General features: G+C 36.5%; 1 protein-coding gene across 4 annotated transcripts in view; it reads right to left on the reverse strand.

Annotated features, from left to right (window-relative positions):
- MYSM1 (Myb like, SWIRM and MPN domains 1) overlaps positions 1 to 18,170 on the reverse strand; it is a 40,695-nt gene extending 22,525 nt beyond the window's left edge. For all 4 annotated transcript variants that reach the window (XR_009503403.1, XM_059923680.1, XM_059923671.1 and 1 more), the window contains exons 1-8: positions 18,084 to 18,170; positions 13,356 to 13,431; positions 11,460 to 11,530; positions 9,429 to 9,506; positions 9,312 to 9,335; positions 8,114 to 8,192; positions 5,245 to 5,343; positions 1,945 to 2,717 (exon numbers count right to left, since the gene is read on the reverse strand). Coding sequence is in view for 3 of the 4 variants with exons in the window: in XM_059923680.1 (XP_059779663.1) it covers positions 1,945 to 2,717; positions 5,245 to 5,343; positions 8,114 to 8,192; positions 9,312 to 9,335; positions 9,429 to 9,506; positions 11,460 to 11,530; positions 13,356 to 13,431; positions 18,084 to 18,148 (1,265 nt within the window). In the remaining variant the exon portion in view is untranslated. The remainder of the gene's footprint in view (positions 1 to 1,944; positions 2,718 to 5,244; positions 5,344 to 8,113; positions 8,193 to 9,311; positions 9,336 to 9,428; positions 9,507 to 11,459; positions 11,531 to 13,355; positions 13,432 to 18,083) is intronic.
- Positions 18,171 to 18,892: the final 722 nt, after the last annotated feature.

Genomic DNA, 18,892 nt, shown 5'->3' on the forward strand with positions numbered 1-18,892 from the left:
TCAAGACTGCAGTCTCTGGAACCACCTTCGCCTAATGGGACCTGGAACAAGTTCCTTTCCCTCTCTGAACCTCATTTTGCTCATCTGTAAAATGAGGACAAGGCTGTCAAGAGGACTAGAGATGACTTAAATACAACGCATTGCATTTGGTAAGTATTCAATAATGATACTGACTACTATTTTAATAAAATATTCCCCTAAACAGGGAGTTAACTGCATGTGCTTTTATGGAAAGGATCTTTAAGCAACAAACAAATCTAGCAGGACTTTTTTTATCTTTAAAACTTTAACTCTTCTATTTTTTTAATACTGCCTCCAGTCTCTAAACACTCTCTTCTATTTCTGAAGAGAATAGGTTTGAGTTCCTGTTCAAAACATTCCTTTTTGCTTTCACACTCTTTGACTAAATCATCATACTGAAACAGTAATATTTAACTGGTTTCATGAACTAAGGCAAATGACATTAGGAAACTACTGCCATATAATTTATGCTATCCATATAAATTATTCTGCCTCATAAATCCAAAATTCAAAGTAACAAATGAAATGTGATTACAGTAACATTAAGTAGTCACTGATAATTTATAGACACTTTTGAGTTAGCCATTATTTTGAAGCACTTTTATTTTGGCCATTCATGCTCTTATTTCCAAAAACAAAATTAGATACCAACAGAGATTTAATTTAATTTGTCTTTTTTAATAGTGTGAATTAGGCAATGTGGAATAATGGCAAGAGTGATTTACAGAGTTGAGACTTGCACTGAAGTCCTTCTTTTGTCAGCAGCTGGTCTGTATAATTCAAGGCGGCTCCCTAAACCTCTCCTGACCTCAAGATCATTCTATCAAATAGAGAAAATACCACCTATTTTACAAGATTGTTGTGAGGATGACAGAGAAAAGACAGAGAATCTGAAAAGACAGATGACAGAGAAAAGCTTTCTGTAAACTATAAAACACTATGCAAATGTCAGGAGTGGTTCCTTATAGGTATTCTTTACTTTGATACCACCCTTACCTAGAATTTTCCTAACCTCAACCATTTGTGAGATAACCAAGAGTCAAGAACAAGAAAAAAATCTTTCTTTTAGAATAAGGCTATCTTTAGATGTCAAAATACTTAATACTGTGTGGGTAAAATGAAAGTTACTAATTTAGTAAGTCTGGTTGTTTTCCTTTGGTAATCTTCCTAGGTTACAGCAGAAGCCCTCTGTAAAGATGGCTCTACACAATTCTGTAGCTCCTAAAGCAATAAAAATTATGCATGTTTGATGATGTCTTAATTAAACTATTATGAAAAATGCAAATCACTTTCAGAGCACTTAAGCTAATAAGGTGGGAAGTTTTTGGTTTGTTCCCCATCCCTGAGTAAATAATTCAAATAAAAGGCACTGAAAATTTAGAGGGTAAACTTAATATATCAAAAAATTCCTGTATCCTGATGAAGGAATTATTAACACATTATGTCACAAGTTCAAAGTTGAAAGCATTTAAGGCAGCTATTTAGAATGGTTTCTGAAATCTAGCCACATTTTATGATACTATCTTGTCACCAAAGTTTTCTCTCTTTGTACTTCAAAGTACATCATAAACTAAGAAAGACATTCTCCCCCTTTTCCCATGCAGTTAGTGTTTTCTATATCTTCCTAACATTGTCCTAAGAAACCGCTTCTTAAGGCAATCATCTATCCCTTTTCTTCTAGGACCACAGACTCTTAAAGAACAGACAGATGGGTTAAGATAGCTATAGATGACAATATTTACCAAAACTTTCAAAAGATTTCATTATGAGAAATTTTAAGTTTTGCCTATTGAAATATATAATATGTTAAAGCTCTCTGGAACACTAGGAATATAAAATACTAAATTCTGCATAGGCCTAAGTAAATACTCTATAGAGTATCATAAGTTTTAAACCAGCACCAAAAATACAATTTTTCCTTACCACTGGTCCAAAATATAATTCCTAATTTTCAAATAGCGTTCTGGTGTTTTAGCTTGGCGTCCCTCAAAAAACTCAGGAATTGCTTGTTTTTCTTCCTCTTGAATGATATTTCTATCAATTTCTATTTCTTGTTCTGGTGGCTTAAGCTCTTCTTCCTCATGGCTCTCCTCCTCCATTTGGCAGGAAGAATGAAAAAGCAATTCATTATCACTCAAGTCTTTCTGAACTTCACAAGGCTCTGGAGAAGGTAACTGCCTGGCATCATCTATTATTCCATTTCCATCATGCTTATTACAGTTTTTCATCAGTTTATTACATTTCTGATCATATAATTCAACTGATTTTTGGTCACTGGTGTTGTGATTTTCAGTCCAAAATGTATTTCCTGAGCTTGAAAGTGTTTCCATCTCATCTTGCTTTATATTCTGAAGATACTCCTTGGAAGATTTAGAAATGGGATCTTCCTGGCTGTCAGAAGCAATGAATTCTCCTTTACTGGTTTCATGACTTTTATTTTTAGAGATATCTAATAAGAGATCACTGCTAAGATTCTTTTGGGGAGCTTGAGAAGTCAACTCATCTGCCTCATCTGTGATGTCTACTTCTTCATCATCAGATAACTTTTCAATTTTTACAGCATTCCAGTTGGGATCAGCACGACCCCTTAAACCTGATGGTGTCCATGCCTTTGTGCCTTCATCTTCATTTTTCATCTGAAAACCACTGCTGTTTTTCTGATTTGGTGTTTCCTTCTCTGGACCATCTGATTTTACCTTATTAAAAATCAAGATAAAGCCTCCATAATATTAGCATTTTAAAATGTAATCACTGGCACAAAAAAATAGGATAGATACAAAATTATTAAACTGAGTACATGTCAATGGTATATTATATCTTTATTGTGCTTTTCTTTGAAGGGTTTACAACTGCATTTTAAATGTAAAAGATCATCATTTCAAATTTCCATAAATATATTTGACTCATTCATGGTCTGGTGATTTTTATTAATGAAATAATCATGACCTACTATTCAATACTTAATTTTCAATATTAAGTTTAAAACAGGAATCTGGCTCAGATCAACCATACAGAATGAAGCAAACAACCGTCATACAAGGTATTCTCTAAGATATTTGTAAAGGCTTATTTCTCAGAATGTCTGATACCTCAGCTGATCATTTTTTATAATGCTAAAAAAAATCCTTTAGTTAAAGGAGTCTATCTCACATATCTTCACTTAGTACATTAAAATCATCTTTTATTTAAATACAAAGACAATAGAAACAAACTGGTTTTTGCAGGTTCATTTAATGTAGCTCCAATTTAAGGCATGAAATTATCTATCATATCTGCTATTATAAACATAAATATCTTGTAATGCAATAAGGAAAAGAAAATAAATGTCAACGAGTATATATGATTTGAAATAAAACCTTTGTTACATATAGTTTTTGAAAAATCTTGTACGACTGATATACCCAAGGGATGACAGCTTCCAAAGAGAGATTATTTATAGATCTTTTATCACAATAGACTCCCAGGATCTCATATTTGAGGTTAACTGGCTTACTATGTAGAGGAGAAGGAGAAGGTAGCAGGAGGGAAAAGGAGATTTGGACATTTAGCCTGAAATAGCCATTAACAACCTTGCTATTTATTTGAAGTCTCCAGTTTTTAGCTTAAGAATTTAGATAAAATTTTGCATTGTATTTCATTATATATTAATGTTTCTTTTAATATTAAAATGTACCCTTTCACCTCAAGCCTTTGAGTAAAACTGACACTACAAGATGCCCCGCACATTCTACTCTGAGGAGCATGGGAGTAAGAATAACTAAATTAGGCTTATTCTGTTCCATAATACCTTAACCTTAGCAGGCTGTCTTGAAAATGCTTTTGCTGATTAAAAGAGGTAGTAGATGATTGATTTACAATGAATCCATTCCATTACTTACTTCCTATGCCCAAATGACACTAAGTTAGATAAATCTTGTATACAGGGTAAAACCCATTACAGCTGACCCTTGAACAACAAGGGGGTCAGGGGTGCCAACTGTCCACACAGTTGAAAATCTGCATATAACTTATAGTTGGCCCTCCGTATATGCGGTTCCTCACCATCTGCAGTTCTTCCCCAGCTGCAATTCCGCACCAGCAGATTGTGCAGTGCTATAGTATTTACTATTGAAAAAAATCCACATAGAAGTGGACCTGCTCAGTTCAAACCCTATTTACATTAAAAGAAAATGTAAATAGGGTCAACCCTATTTACATTAAAAGAAAACACCAAATTTCACTTAAGGGCCAACCCTATTTACATTAAAACATCAAATTTCACTTAAGATACTTTCAAATTCTGTATAATTATGTTTCGAGAACTCAAGCAGAACATATTAGAAAAATTCTAAGTATCAAAACTATATGGTTGAATATAGCACAAATTACTTGAAAGACTAAAGAACTAGACCATAACTGTACATTTCTGAACACTGCAATTTATTAAAGTTTTCAGACAATTCTTCATAGTAATTGTACAAGTTTCATTGCTATTAAAAAGATTTTAGAATCATGTTAGCATTTTGGGCCCTTAAGCTCTAATCATTCTTAAAAGTTTAATGCAAGGGCTTCCCTGTGGCGCAGTGGTTGAGAATCTGCCTGCCAATGCAGGGGACACGGGTTCGAGCCCTGGTCTGGGAAGATCCCACATGCCGCGGAGCAACTGGGCCCGTGAGCCACAGTTACTGAGCCTGCGCATCTGCAGCCTGTGCTCCGCAACAAGAGAGGCCGCGACAGTGAGAGGCACGTGCACCACGATGAAGAGTGGCCCCCGCTCGCCGCAACCAGGGAAAGCCCTTGCACAGAAATGAAGACCCAACACAGCCAAAATAAATAAATAAATTAATTAATTAAAAAAACCAAAAAAACAAAAAAAAAAGTTTAATGCAAATAGTTAAAAAGAAATTTAAATTTCCAGGAAACAATGACCTCTAAGGTTTTCCCTTTGGAATATTATTTGCTTTATAGGATGTTTTTGAACAATTAATATTTTGTCCTATTTAACTGCATGAAATTAAGTGGAGTAAAATAATAATACCTATTTAATAGCAATGCTCAATACATTGAATATATGCTTTGAGATTTTTGAAGACAAACATTTATAGGGTACTTTATGGGTATAAAATACTTTCACTATAAAAATTTTGAACGTTAAGACTTTAATGCCTGAATTAAAGAAGTATTTCTGCTTATTAATTTTGTTTATTTTAAATATTATCACTAGGGTGTTTATATTCTGCTTACCTTATTTTTAAAGTACTGTCTGGCATAACTCTTCACTTGTAAAACAGTGCGACTTCCAATTAGCTTTGCAATTTTGGTCCACCTTCGGCCAAATTTAGCCTATGTTATCAAAATGGAAAAGAAATAGCTTTTGATTAGCTTAATATTCCAAACTACTGTCATACTAAAAAAAAACCTATCTTTATTTATTTTCTAAAGCACACAATGAAGCCTCACATACAATATATAGTTAAGACTCCTAAAATCAAAGCCCACATTCTTCTTTTCAAATCTTGACTTCTGAAAACAGACCAAGATGATTTAGAAATTTGTTTTCTTTTTATAGCTACCTAAATGAAGACCCATCACTTCTATGTATTCCTAACAGTATGTATTAGTAGTGTACATTATGATGTTCCAAATTTAAGATAACTTAAAAAAAAGTGCCTGAAATGGAGGCAGGTTATATTTTCCAAATATAGAATCAACTGAATATGTTCTGACACTAATTTCAAAATATTTTTTTTTACCCAGATTCCATCTGTTACAATACCTATTACATGTTCCATAGCAGATACTTTTACACTATACAGATATCACAGTAAACTGACTTACAAGAGTGAATCACAAATGAAGCGACCTGCAACCAACATCACCCTACATCCCTCCACTGTCAAAGGCTGTATACCTACTTACACTGAAGCTGTGCAGGGAAAAGCTGAGAACCTGAGGGAGCTCTGGTGTGTTCTGCAGCACAGGCAGGAACACATTGTAATTTTAAAGCGAGACAGGATTTTTAGGTATCAAGCCTATCATTTGATACATAAATCTCCTTTACATTATCTCCAACACAAGATATTCTCTACTTCCCAAAGTAGCTCAACAATCCTTTTTTAGAATTCTTAAAACTATTTAAAGAAAAAAAAAAAAACCCACAACAATTCAGAGAAGCTGATTCCAGGGTCAGATTTACAGGTCAGACAGTCATGACTTATGGCAATAAATCGTCTTCAAAGTTCTGACCTAAATGATAAACCTTAATTTATACACTTATTTCTGGTATTCATTAGAAAATCTGACATATGGACAATTTCTTAAAACTGAAAGTACTTCTGAGAAAAGGATTACTAAGTATAAATTAATTAAGATTTTTCTTAACTAATACCTAACTGAGATCAACTTACTGAAGATTTAGTTATCTGTATTGCGTGATGAAGGCAAATAGGTAACTTGGTAGCATGGATCACTTTTGGAAATAGGAAGGATCTGGATAAAGTCTGACTAGTTAGGATTGCAGGGGCTTGGACACTATGAAAATTGGAGAGGGGACACTAACAAGAGGAGCAAAGAAAACAGTTACCAATTTAAAAACAGAGCAAAGGGACAAGACAGAGAAGGAAAAATCTTTCATCATTCAGTACCACATAATTTCCTTCTCTCAAGCCTGACAGAATTCAGTCTATAAACAAATGATACTAATAGGTTAAAAAGCTGGGAATACAACCAATGGTTCCATGTATTTTTGTGGTAAAATATTCTAGGTTTAAAATATCTATGTATATAGATAGATAGGTAGATAAAGATATAGATATCTACATATGTACCTAAATAAATAGACACTTGCTTTTACAGGGACAAAGTATCTCTGGAAGGATATACAAGAACAGATGACAATGGTTACCTGAGGCAAAGAGAACTAAAGGTTGAGACAGGAGTCAGAGGGAGACTTACCCTACAACTTCACGTACTATTTGAATTTTGAACCATGCAGATATAGCCTTTATAACTACCACCAAAGTCAACAATAACCTAAAAATTCACAACCCGTGTGTGTGTGTGGGTGTGTGTGTGTGTGTGTGTGTGTGTGTTCTGATCTTTGGTAATGAACAAAACAGCAAAGTTGTCAGCAATCTTAAATAAACGACTGGTTAATTAGATTATATAAATGATAATCATGCAACAGACTAAAATACCAATATAAAAAACATCAACAGTACAGGAGAAAAATCTCAGGAGATAAAACCCTCAAAATAGTTTATGTATTTATATAAAACATCACAGAACATAGATGTCATGGTGATGTTAACTATAAAAATATAAACACATTTTATTTCCTGTCATCTGCAGAAATATTAACAATGATGTTTCAATTTGCATTCATGAATCCTACATAATATTACATAAATATTCTATATATGTAATATATAAATATATATAATTTCAAAATTAATTAGTACAATACTGGTAACACGTAAGAAAAAGATATAATCTACTATTGACAGTTAAAAAAATTCCTGCATGTTTTGTTAAGCTTCATTATATTATGGAGTTTTCTCATAATTAGAAACTTGTGCACATATTTTTTTCCATTATGCAACTTATGGACATTTAAATAGATCTCAGTGAAACATTCATGCAAAAGGCATGTTTCTGGTCTTTAATTACATCCACTAAAATATTTAGACTGTGTGCACAATGCCAAATATCTGAATTAAAAAAAAACTCAGCTGATCACCCAGACGGTTCCAAATATACATGTTTTATCCCTAGAGAAAAGATCAGGTAACCAAATAATTTTTCCTTTTAATCCAGGTAGTTGGTGTCATGTATGCAGATACAGTACAATTTCTTGGATTTTATTAATACAAAAAAGGGGTGAAAATCAATATTGATCCAAATCTATTTTAATATTTTAGTAACTTAGGTATGAGTTAAAAGGAATTCTCTTATGCTACACTACAAACATCACTCTAACTACAGAAAAACTATAGATATGATCACTGTAATTAAAAAGAAATTTCCAGTCTCTATAAATTAATTTAACCTTATAATTCTATCAATATTTGCTTCTAGAATTATTTTACTATAAATTAAAAATTGCTCTATTTACCAGCCCTTGTTCAAACAGCTCTTTTTCTTCTATTGTCCACTTTACTGAGTAACTGGCTGGTTTTGTAGGAGAGTGTACCCTGAGGGGAAAAAGAGGAATTGCAAAAAAAATTTCTGAAATGGAACATTCCATATTTATGCAGCTAAAGGTTATACATAGCCATGGGCTAAATTTAATACTCTGAGTCTAAGAATTAAAAAGAGAAGAAGAAGGCTGCAGTCTCCACCTGGGGGAACAGATCTGCCCTGTCTCGTATACTTCTCTAGCTCAGGATGATAGGAGCCCCAAAAACATAATCCTTGGGTCTGAGTGAAGATAATACTAAAAGACATCAAAGGAAGTCAATGTGATAACAAATAGGCTTCCTCAGACTGGACACAAAGCAGCAGATGTTAATATATTTCCAAATCCATAGTTTAAGTTGGCTTGCTAATTGGCATGTCAGAGTTTAAATTGGCTCCAGAAATATCACCTCTCTTATTCTTCTATGTAAATCTATGTAACTATCAAGCCAGAAAACAGGTAAAAATACTATGACATTACATTTATTGATTTTGAAATGCAGGACATTAAGAAATTAAAAATAAAATAGTGATGAAACTCACTAATTTAATTCAAGCAAACCATTAATCTTTTCATTGACTTCATTTGGTTTCTGTTTGTTCAGCAAAATGCAAAAGCCAAAGTCTGCTCAGGGCTCAAACTGTTGGTAATTGGAAATCTACCCTCTAAGGGATTATAAACATGAAAGTTTAGAAATACTAAATAACATCAAACTTTCTTCAATTGTAGGGAAAGGACGTTTATAAAACAGTTAATACTTAATTTCTCTAGATAATTTTTGAAAGCCACAAATTCAAATTAAATTTTTGTTTGAAACGACTGAAAACTCAATGACAGGGCAACAGAAATCAAGTCAATTCCTAACATATTAAAGGGCAGCTTTATAAAAATGTTCCCCACAAATCCCTAGAAAACCACCTTTTTGTAGGGCCCGAAAAAAATTCCGACAAATAAATAACATAATAAAATTATCTTGTGACATTCCAACACCTGTACAAGAAATTTTGACTTTATATTTTTGTATAACCCAAGGTCAAGAGGGCTTTTCCACAGGCCAGCTGTAACTTTTTGTTTAATTTTTCCATAATTTTTAACTAATCAAAAAGATATTAAAATATAAAACATAAGTACATACATGATTTTTGCTGGTTTCTGCAGACTGCATCACATGAAAAAAGAAAATAAGGAAGCTTGTGAAGAAGTTTTTAAAAATACAATTCAGACTTTTAAAAGTATTATAAATTGACTTTACCTCTTCATGTATTTTTTATCATCTTCCTTTTGATCAAGCCAGAATTTTCCTGGAAGTGACTTTTTGGATAAATAATACCTGTGTAATTATTAAGGAACTTTTAAAAAAATAATAAAGTCCTATAATTTTTATGCAACTTAAAGTAGGCACTCACATACTTGTGAAAGTCACACTTGAATTCTAGCTAAACCAGGTCTGCAAAAATTATGACAAAAATGTTTATACCTCACAGGGTTGTTATATGGATTAAATATTACATGTGAAGTCACACATAACACAGTACCTGCACAAAACGTGTGCTACATAAATGTTAGTTTCTTTTATCTTATTTAGTGGCTAAGAGAAGATATATCCTCAATGTTTTATTTAAATCTTTTTTTCTAAAACACATGGAGAATGTAACAGATGAATCTGATTGGTTGTCCAGGGTAATTTAGGAGTATTTGCTTTCATATTTCTGAAAGTAACAGAGAAGAGTTTAGGGTTGCTCTATCTTAATAAAAATAACAAACGCTTGGGTCAAATTTACCAGACAGTCTCCCTCTCAGACTTTTTAAACTTACCCTATACTGTAATACTTTAGATTAGTCTGAGATATTCTTCACTTAACAAATATTGTATTTTGTGTACATGTATTGTGTACATGAGGCACTATGCTAGGTACTAGGTGCTGAGGACAAAGAGAGAAAACATTACCCCTGTCCTACAAGAGCTCACATAGCTTTTACTCTCATTATTTTGTTTCCAAATCTGGAAGTGAACCAGTGACTACTTAAATATTCATTAATCTAGAATGGCACTGTTCAACATATTAGCCAATAGCCACATGCGTAGCTACTGAGTACTTGAAATGTGGTTAGTACAAACTGAGATGTACTGTAAGTACAAAATACACACTGGGTTTCAAAGAGTATAAAACAAAGAATGCAAAACATCTCAATAATGTTTATATAGTGATTAAATGTTGAAACAATATTTTAAATACACTGGGTTAAATAAAATGTTATTACAATTATGTGGCTACTAGAAACTGTAAATGATATGTGACTTGCACTATTTTTCTACTGAAAAGCAATGATCTAGGCTGTAACTGTAATGTTTGGGGAGAGTTAGAGAGTAAGAAAGCCTAAAAAGGGTTAACCTATGATAATTAAAGGTACAAAGACACCCTGAAAACGACGTAGCAATAACTGGGAATAAAAAGAACAGATATTCTGGCTTAAAGAGGAGATAAAAATCCATGAAACACAGGTGAGTTGAAAATAAACCACGCACTATTTATTAGAGTAGTATCAATAATCTTTATAAACCAGAAATCTTTTTGTTCAATCCTTTCATTTTATATATAAAAAAATGGAGTCCCAAAAAAGTTAAGTTGCAAACATCACAAATAGATGAAAGAAATAAGGACAAGAAGCCAGTGGCTGAACTGTGAATAAGGACCTACAATTTCTGGTGGAAAAAAATCTTCATTCTAGGTTTATGCTTTTTACTTGGCTTGCTCCCATTAACACCTGTAAATTGGTAGAGCAGGAAGTGAGAACTTTTACGTATTTTAATTCTATGTCCTTGGACAAATTAACATCTCATATAACTGAAAATGGAGGTTTAGACTGAATGATTTGGACTTCAACTAAAGATTCTAGCTGATTTAAAACACTCTACAGGGAATTCCCTGGTGGTCCAGTGGTTAGGACTCCACGCTTCCGCTGCAGGGGGCACAGGTTTGATCCCTGGTCGGGGAACTAAGATCCCACATGCCGCGTGGCGTGGCCAAGAAAAATTAAAAAATGAAACACTCTATAATTTCTACTCAATATTAAGATAGTATAAAGAGTTGGTTGACAACAGAAACTCAAAAATATTGAGTCAGATCTCAGACTTAGCGGTAAAACAGAATAGGTAGGTAACACATTATATACTAGCAGTTACATACTATCTAGTAACTAACAGTGGTCTCTTCTGTAAGTTTTGCATTTATGGATTTTTAACCCTGAAATCTTTACTTTCCTCATAATCGTTAAAGGATACTCTTCTTCCAACAACATTTTCTCAATGACAGCTCTGTTCTCTTCACTGATGGTGCTATCCAGAGTCCAAGGCTATTAAAAAAGGGAAGAATAAATTTCTTTATTTACTGCTTTTTGAAATTATCTTGTTTTGTTAAATAAAAATACACAATACAATGATTACAAATAATAAAGCTACCATTTACTGAGCACACAGACATATCTTTGATTCCCACAATAATGCTATGAGACAGGCATTACTTCTTCACAGACGCATCCATAGAGGCACTCGCTGACATTTCAAGCAGGAGAGAAGAGATAAAGTAATATGATAAAGTAATAATGGCTATCCTGTACGAGGAACTATTAGGTATTAGGCATTTTGCTAGATACTTCACCTATTTCCAAAACTCACAATTCTTTTTTTCCCTTAAGCCACAATCTCTCCTTAAATAATCATACTCCTTTTTAATTCTCAAAACTTAAAAATTTTCAGCCCAGGTCTCTTCTCCAAGCTCTATTTAGACTGTTATAACTAACTGCCCACTCAAAATTTCCACTTGGATCTCTAATAGGCTTCTTTTTTTAAAAATAAATTTATTTATTTAATTTTTAAAGTTTTGGCTGTGTTAGGTCTTCATTGCGGTGTGTGGGCTTCTCACTGCAGTGGCTTCTCTTGTTGCAGAACACAGGCTCTAGGCGCATGGGCTTCAGTAATTGTGGCACGTGGGCTCAGCAGTTGTGGCTCATGGGCTCTAGAGCGCAGGCTCAGTAGTTGTGGTGCATGGGCTTAGCTGCTCCCCAGCATGTGGGATCTTCCTGGACCAGGGCTCGAACCCGTGTCCCCTGCATTGGCAGGCAGATTCTTAACCACTGTGCCACCAGGGAAGCCCCTCTAATAGGCTTCTTAAACTTAACATATTCAAAATAAAACTCACCATAACATACATTCACCTGCTTCTCCCCCTGCCTTCCCAATTTTGTAAACAGTACTACTAGTCACCAAGCTATTCCAGCTAGAAACCCAGGAATCATCCTGGATTCTTTCCTTTTTCCTCAATCCCCACACCCAATATACCAAGCATTTCTACCTCCAAAACATAATTCAAATCTGTCAACTTCTACCACAACCTTAGGCCAAGCCACCACCAAATCGCGCTTAGATTCCTACAAATGTTTCCTAACTAGTCTCTTTGATTCCCCTCATTTGCCTTTCCAACCTTGTCACAGCTGTCATCCCCTCCCCTTTCCCACTATATTCTAGACACTGGGTTTCAACCAGAGCCTTTGTGCTGCTACTCTTTCTGCCTAGAATATTTTTCATCAACTCTTCACGTATCTACTCCTGTTTTCAACTTAAATGTCACCTCCTCAGTCTCCCTCACCAACTTCATCTAAAGTAGGTTCCCCACCTTGTAACTCTCAGGTCAGCATCTTGCTTATGTCCTTCATGATCTATAATTAGTCTACTTGTTTACCACCTGACTCCCCTTTAGAATATAAGCTCCTTGAGAGCAGGACCATATCTGTCTTGATTACAGGTGTATCCCCCAAACTTGGCCTAGTGTCTGGCACACAATAAGTACTTGACAAATAACTGTTAAATGAAGAAACGAAGCATGCAACGATCTCGATTTTTTAGATGAAGAAACTAAGGTTCACAAATCTGATAAGTGGTAGAGCACTGATTCATACCTAAATCTAACTGGCTCCTAAGTTGATTCCCAAAAGGCCATTTTTACAAAGTCAAAAGAAGAAAGAATAAATTCCTCCTATTTTTAAGTTAAGAAAAAGGTTTCAATATATTACCTCTGTGACTGCTGAGAATTAGCACCAAGTTTAAAAAAAAAAAAAAAAAGAGGTACTCTGGGTACTGAGTAATAGCTTAATGCACCTGATATTCCCATAAAATACTTACAATAAGACCATTCTCAGTTCTCCACGATGAGTCAAGATAGTGGTCTTGTAAAACAGATGCTGTATTTTCATCACTTCTGTAATAATTAAGAAAATGGGTATGAAAGTGAGATTATACCAGTTAATGAACATAATTTACAGAGCACAGTGATGGGAAGGTTTCAGATGTTAAGCAAATATTTAGTTCCTTTCCCCCCTTAACAGATTTAACATTGCAGATGCCTGCTCTACCTTTGGCCTGTGAAATATATAGTGGCTTTAAGCCACCCTATTTCAATTGCTAAATATCAGACTTCTCCTTCTCCCAATAAACAACTTCATGAGGGAAAAAATACCTCCAAACAGCAACCACAACATATTCTGTGGCTATGAACCAACACTTCAGATTTCTTTTGATGAATATGCATGTGTATACAGGAATTCAACTTTACAATTAATTCTTTTAGTTATATCTGAAGCATAAAAGCCACCCATCAACAGTACCACCCTCAAAATGAAGAAAAAGCAAGAACAGATAGAAGAACCAAAAGAAAATACTCAAAGGAGGACAGTACACTGAAGAGATAAGAAATGTGATGCTTTAGTAACAACTCACATAAAAAAAAATTAACTTGGGTTACTTGGGGGCTTTTCTATGTCCATGGGGGATTAAACTTTAATTCTCACTCTTTTCACTAATTAGAAGTTTCTAAAGTCACACTGTTCACTTCATATGGAAAAAGCCTGAATAGTTAAGTTTGAGGAGGCCCAATCTGTGATATAATTAAATTTAATATTTGCTTCTGTACATTTTGAGGTTATAAGGTTTCCTAGTTACTGACTTTTCTCAGTCTAGTGGAAAGAATTTGTACCTCTTAGACTGCAAAAACCTATCTACAGGTTTATCTCCATCTGGCATATATATAAGATTTACTGTCTGTCTCATCCAATAAGAATGTTGGTTCTAAGAGAGCAAGGACTTAGTTTGGATGACTGCTATATACCCAGGGCTTGGCATATAAAAGCTAATCAATATTCGCTGAATGACTGAATGAACGAGATAGGTGGGGCATGGATCACACAGGTCTCTAGGAGTTAAGGAATAAAGATTTTATCATAAAGCTAACTGAGGACTGAAGGGAATAACATGATCAGATCTGGATGTAAGAAAAGACTGCTCTAACTTCAGAAAAGACTAGAAGGGAGTCAAAGAGACAAGAAGTGGTTAAGACGGAGTGATTATACAGATACTAGAGAGAGGTGACAGTAACTTAGACCTAAAGAACAAACAGTGTGAATAGGAAGAAGTGAACACATTTGAGAGGATACTCGGAATCAACAGACTCTGACAGAAGGAGAGAGGTAAGGAAAAGGGATAAAATCTAGGTCTGGGCCTTGCATGACTGGGTGGATGGTGCCACTCATTGAACTGGGGAACTTGGAGAGGCAGGTTGGGTAAGGAAAGTTTCTATGAAGTGAAGCTGAGGTGCTTGTGGAAAGTCCAAGGGCAAACAGATTCAGAGAATTGGATAAATGGATCTGAAGCTCAGGGAAGAGATTTGGGAAACATCAGCATGTACTGGGTGGAATTTAAGAAACTGTTGTTTTTGTAAATCAAAAATGGTGGAACGTTGGGAAAATTTCATATGGTCCAACTTAACAGAAATTTAAGTCTTGAGAGCTGCACTGTGTGGTTAGAGAGAAGTCTTATGACAAAAATCCCCTGGAACGTTATGATTTAAAGAATAAGCAGAAGAAATGGAGGATGACAAAGAAGGGAAACCAAAACATTTCAACACCATCTTCTAACTTTGGTAGCCAGCACTTAGCAAGGACTTAAAAGTGTGTTTTCAATTAATCCTCCAGGGTTCCACAGATGTTATAATCAGCTGTAACTACACAATTCAGAGGGGCAACTAAGTGTTCACTCACACCAAATGCCATGTGATCAGAGCCCCCAACACCAAGGAGCAACTTTCACCAGAATATAATGTTAATGATGATCTGTGGAATTGTGTAAGGCAATGGCTCTGACCATCAGGAACCAATAATCTGTTACTGGTTGCCTGAGACTAATATGATTACAGGTGCCACCAGCAGACTTAAGGCTCAGCAGAATAATAAGAAAGGAAAGGGCTTCCCTGGTGGCGCAGTGGTTGAGAGTCTGCCTGCGGATGCGGAGGACACGGGTTCGAGCCCTGGTCTGGGAGGATCCCACATGCCGCGGAGCGACTGGGCCCGTGAGCCACAATTGCTGAGCCTGCGCGTCTGGAGCCTGTGCCCCGCAGCAAGAGAGGCCGCGATAGTGAGAGGCCCGCGCACCGCGATGAAGAGTGGCGCACCGCGATGAAGAGTGGCGCACCGCGATGAAGAGTGGCCCCCCGCTCGCCACAACTAGAGAAAGCCCTAGCACAGAAACGAAAACCCAACATAGCAACCAATCAATCAATTAAATAAATAAATCTTTAAAAAAAAAAAAAAAAAAAAAAAAAGAAAGGAAAGAAAAAGGAAAAAGAGAAATAAAACACAATCAGAAAATAAAGAAGAAGAACCCATGGAAAGGGGTAAAGCCAATGCTCTCAGATGATCTTTAGTGTTTCCAAGGCCAACTCATTTCTCTCTGGACTGCAGATAAGAATCCCTCCCGTTCCTTAAAAAACTAAAAACAGAATTACCATACGACCCAGCAAACCCACTACTGGGCATATACCCTGAGAAAACCATAATTCAAAAAGAGTCAGGTACCAAAATGTTCATTACAGCTCTATTTACAATAGCCAGGACATGGAAGCAACCTAAGTGTCCATCAACAGATGAATGGATAAAGAAGATGTGGCACATATATACAATGGAATATTACTCAGCCATAAAAAGAAACAAAACTGAGTTATTTGTAGTGAGGTGGATGGACCTAGAGTCTGTCATACAGAGTGAAGTAAGTCAGAAAGAGAAAAACAAATACTGTATGCTAACGCATATATATGGAATCTAAGCAAAAAAAAAAAAAGGTCATGAAGAACCTAGGGGTAAGATGGGAATAAAGACACAGACCTACTAGAGAATGGACTTGAGGATATGGGGAGGGGGAAGGGTAAGCTGTGACAAAGTGAGAGAGTGGCATGGACATATATATACACTACCAAACATAAAATAGATAGCTAGTGGGAAGCAGCCACATAGCACAGGGAGATCAGCTCGGTGCTTTGTGACCACCTAGAGGGGTGGGATAGGGAGGGTGGGAGGGAGATGCAAGAGGGAAGAGATACGGGAACATATGTATATGTATAACTGATTCACTTTGTTATAAAGCAGAAACTAACACACCATTGTAAAGCAATTATACTCCAATAAAGATGTTAAAAAAAAAAAGAATCCCTCCCATTTATTTCACCGACTTATTGTGAAAAGTAAATCAAATCATGCATGCAAAAGCACTTGATCAATATTAACTTGATCTACACAAATGTGAACAATGATTGTTATTAAAGGCTTCCTACTCGTTTGTACAGACTCGGACTGCTTTGCCTAAAGATTTGAGGGAGAATGACTAAACGAACTTAGTCACTCCTCATTTTTATAGTGGTTTAGAGTTCAGGAGAACTTTAAACCCACTATCTTGGTGCCTCATGAGCACCATTCTCCACAATTTACAGGGGTGCTATTATCAGGTTGGACCATGTGAAATTGCTATTTTATAGGTCAAAAATGGTCTAAGATTGGCAGTTTTACATGGTTCAACCTAGAGACTTCTAATGAAGTTGCTCATAGTTACAAGCAACATAGATGGCTGAGTTTAGAATTGAGGTCTTCTGATTCCTGACCAGTCTAGGCCTCTTCCATTACTAAAAGAAGATTCTGAAAGCACATTTTTAAAATGGCATGTATCAACTTCTCTCTCTGCAAGCAAGGAGTCAAAGAGCTAGATGTCTCAAGCTGGAGGATGCTGTTTAAAATCACACTGGCCTGCTCTGCAGGAATTGGTACTAAATAAGTTATGACCCCCTCACTGGGTCCTCAAAATACTAGCCCTGGTGGGATGGTAAAGAACACAACATTTACAGAGCACCTACCTTATGCTAGAGCACATCCCATAATTATTTCATTTGATCTTCACAATAACCGTATGAGGTACATAACATGATTGTCAGCTAACACATGAGCTAAGGCGCAAGGTCACACTGCTAGTAACCGGCAGGGTCAACCCAGAGCTGTCCAACTCTAAAGTCCAGCCCCTTTCCTTCAAGTCACGCTGCTTCTCGGGAAGTTTTTCATAACTATCCCTACATGGAAAAGGAAACCGGTGGCCGCTAGGGATAAAACGACACGCCCAAGGTCACAGGGCCTGCAAGCGATGGAACAAGACTCCTAAGCTCGGGTACTGTCCAGGGGCCGCCCTTGTTCTAGTTATTGTTGGGCGGTGGCAAGGGGGCGGATTCTGAGGTGGCAGTAATGGAAAAAGGAATCTAATTGCTGAAGAGTGGACAACGTGCTAGGCGCGGCCGCGCCCTCACAGCATCCCCGGTAAAAGGTGAAAGGGCCGTCGGTCACTAGCCTCCGGTACCCGCCCCCTGGGCTCAGGAGGAGCCCGCAGGCGGGATGGGCGAGGCGTCTCCCTGGCCGCTAGGAGACCCTGGCCCAGCGGATGGTCTTCCGCTCCCCTGGCCCCTGCCGGAACCGCAGCCTTTCTAGGATACCCTCCTCACATCTGCGCCCCTCCTTGTCTCTGCAAGACCCAGTCTCTACGCCTCACCCAGACGGTGCCGCCGCTGGCACCACGTCCCCTTCGATATCCACATCCGCCTCTTCAGCCGCCATGATGGGACCTGACCCCTGCCGTCCTCTCGAGAGATCCCGCGAGAGGTGGAGGGCCTGAAGGCGGGGTCCTATGCGTCACGGGGCGGAGTCGAAGCCTCGGCCAGCCTTTCCCGTGTACAGGAAGCGGGGCTTTCAGAGGAAAAGATGTTTCGGAGCCCTGCGCCTTGGTCCTTTTGACTTTTGTTGACTTGTAAAGACCTTGGCAAGTAGCCCAGGCTTGGGTTTTGAAGAGACCGTGCTCTTGCATAAATTCTTTGGCGCCTCACTTCTCTAATTTGTAAAACGGGGATAATAGTAAATCTCTAGTGTGCTGAAAAGATCAAGTCAGACCTACTTTGAACTGTGAAGGTGGCAACAGTGACCCTTACCTGCTGGTTTTTTTTTTTTTTTCTTTCTTCCTTCCTTCCTTCCTTTCCTTTTTTTTTTTTAAGAGAAGGATTATTCAGCACTTATTGAAGTGCTGAACAACATCTGTTTTAAAATTCAAAAGAACATTTAAGAATGTAACTTATGATTGCATATTTTATTTCATAGAGATCTTTACAATTAATTTAAAAATCACTCTCATGACCGTTGATCTTCACAATAACCCAGTGAGGTAAACAAGACTAGTATTATCAGTCACACATTACAGATGAGGAAACTGAGGCTCAGAAAGCTGAAATGACTAACATAAAGGATAGACAACTAGTCAGAGACAGAACTGGGACCAGAATCTAGGCCTTTTGACTCTTTATGAGTACT

Source organism: Balaenoptera ricei, chromosome 1 (genome assembly GCF_028023285.1).
Source record: "Balaenoptera ricei isolate mBalRic1 chromosome 1, mBalRic1.hap2, whole genome shotgun sequence".
Lineage (NCBI taxonomy): Eukaryota > Metazoa > Chordata > Mammalia > Artiodactyla > Balaenopteridae > Balaenoptera > Balaenoptera ricei.